The sequence below is a fragment of the Austrofundulus limnaeus genome, unplaced genomic scaffold, assembly GCF_001266775.1.
Source record: "Austrofundulus limnaeus strain Quisiro unplaced genomic scaffold, Austrofundulus_limnaeus-1.0 Scaffold364, whole genome shotgun sequence".
NCBI lineage: Eukaryota > Metazoa > Chordata > Actinopteri > Cyprinodontiformes > Rivulidae > Austrofundulus > Austrofundulus limnaeus.
The window spans coordinates 434,367-436,769 of NW_013952766.1; the positions used below are offsets into that span (position 1 = coordinate 434,367).

Genomic DNA, 2,403 nt, shown 5'->3' on the forward strand with positions numbered 1-2,403 from the left:
CATAATATGATGACCATTTTCCTTATAATATTAGGACTTTATTCTCATAGTATGATGACTATTTTCCTTATAATATTATGACATTATTCTCATAATTTTATGACTTTATTCTCATAATATTATGACTATTTTCCTTATAATATTATGACATTATTCTCATTATTTTATGACTTTATTCTCATAATATTATGACTATTTTCCTTATAATATTATGACATTATTCTCATTATTTTATGACTTTATTCTCATAATATTATGACTATTTTCCTTATATTATGACTTTATTCTCATAATATGATGACCATTTTCCTTATAATATAATGACATTATCTCATAATATTATAACTATTTTCCTTATAGTATTATGACATTATTTTCATAATATTATGACTTTATTCTCATAATATGATGACCATTTTCCTTATAATATTATGACATTATTCTTGTAATATTGTGACTTCTTTTCCTCGTACTATGACAACATTGTTCTCATAATATTATGACTTTTTTAAGTCATAATATTAAAGAAAGTCCACCCTGTTCAGGTCTACAGTTTTAGACATCAGACATGCTAACATTRAAAACCTAACAGTTCTTGGACTTTTACACAGACTTCATCTTATGAGAAAGGAGGAAGTTGTTTCTGTTTGGGTCAAACCTTGAAAATAAAGTTCTGTCAGAACTCAGACGATGTGTTGGAATGACTCTCAGCTACTACAACGCCCAACTTCAGCTGCGGATCTGTGAATCAGACTGAGCCGGAACCATTTTAAGAAACGTTTTAGGGAAACAGGTGTGCAGTTCAGTAGGCGAGACTCACCTGTTTGACTTGACTCAGCTCGTCCTGCAGCTCCTGGTGGACCCTCTGAGACTCGGCCAGCTGCTCCTGCAGGAACCAGAGTCCAGAACAAACCCAGAGTCAGCAGCAGACTGGAAGACTTGCTGGTTTCTGTAGAGCCTCAGGTGGAGGCGGGGTTACCTGCAGCCTCTTGATGTCCCTCAGAGCCTCGATGTGCTCCTTCCTGAGCCGCTCCATCTCCTCCAGGTCCTCAGAGTCCGACAGACACGGCTGCACACAAACAAAAACCAGGTCTGGTCTTCTGTTAGGGTCTGAACTATCTGGTCTTTTACCCCCTCAGATTTTCCTCTCAGACTTTTTTAAATGTTGGGTAAAAAGTTAATGTTAGTTTCAGGTTTTATCAGCAGATGTTTCATAAATAAATGAATAAATCAAACAAACAGGATTATTTTATTCTGCCTCCCGTTGTTGTGATTAACTGTCGGCTCGACACTTTCTGACCCCACRGTGTTAAAAATCTTTACTTTCTGCTGATTGGACGATTCCTGGCCTCAGAGCATCAACAGATCAATGAGTCCGGATCGACCCRTTACTCTGGTTCTGGTTAGAGTCCAATCAGAAATCATGTTGAAGGATGGAGTTCTGGTGTTGACTTCAACAACAAACACATTAAAATATATAAAGATTTAAATTGTTTGGATGAAACAATAAAAGATTAATAAAGTTTAAATTTATCATATTTTTTTCTCTGCAGCTGATTTAGTTCAGATCTGAAATCAAACGACTCAGATCCACGAGTATCAGACCCTCAGCCAGCTCTGGACTTTAAGGTCTGAATCTGCAGGTCTGGATCCTGAGTTCTGGATCTGGACCGGACTGTTTCAGATGTTTTTCAGAACCCTGACTGGTACCGGTGGGTTGGTGGGAGACTCCAGAAGGCTGCAGAGATCTTCAGACGTGAACCTGGACCCTGGCTGAGAGCCCAAGAGCTCGTCTAGCTGAGGCTTGAACAAGTCCCGGATCAGGACCTCGAAGTCTGGAATCAGAGCAGAGATAAATGTTTCCTGTTCACACGAAACAGGCTGCTGACATGACTGTGTGTGTGTGTGTGTGTGTGTGTGTGTGTGTGTGTGTGTGTGTGTGTGCTTGTTTATGCTATAGAGTGAGGACCGTCATATGTTTTTAACCAACAAATTGAGGACATTTTTCTTGTCCTCACTTTTTTTTTTTTGCAGTTCTACTGTGCTCTACTAGTTAGGTTTAGAGTTATGGTTTGGATTAAGTTTTGGTTCAGGTTAGGAATAGATTGGTAAAGTTTAGCGTTAGGGAAAATGCCTTGATTAGTCATAAATACACAGAGTTGTAAAGTAGCTAAGTACAAATACTTTGTTACTGTACTTAAGTAGAAATTTTGGTTATCTGTACTTGAGTAATTATTTTTCAGCGTACTTTTTACTTTTACTCATTAGATTTTCACACAATTATTTGTACTTTCTACTCACTACATTTTTAAAAAAGGTAAGAAGTAGAAATCATATAACTTTGTACACAACCCATCACAGCTGCACGCTGTTAGAAAAAACATTTTTTGGAGAAGTCACCTC

At 37.4% G+C, this 2,403-nt stretch overlaps 1 protein-coding gene across 1 annotated transcript in view; it reads right to left on the reverse strand.

Annotated features, from left to right (window-relative positions):
* Positions 1-2,403, reverse strand: part of stxbp4 (syntaxin binding protein 4) — a gene marked incomplete at its 5' end in the record, with an annotated part of 28,210 nt that overhangs the window by 11,369 nt on the left and 14,438 nt on the right. Inside the window, 3 exon segments of the mRNA XM_014023353.1 lie at positions 821-886; positions 980-1,069; positions 1,711-1,835. Of these exon segments, the coding sequence (XP_013878807.1) occupies positions 821-886; positions 980-1,069; positions 1,711-1,835 (281 nt within the window).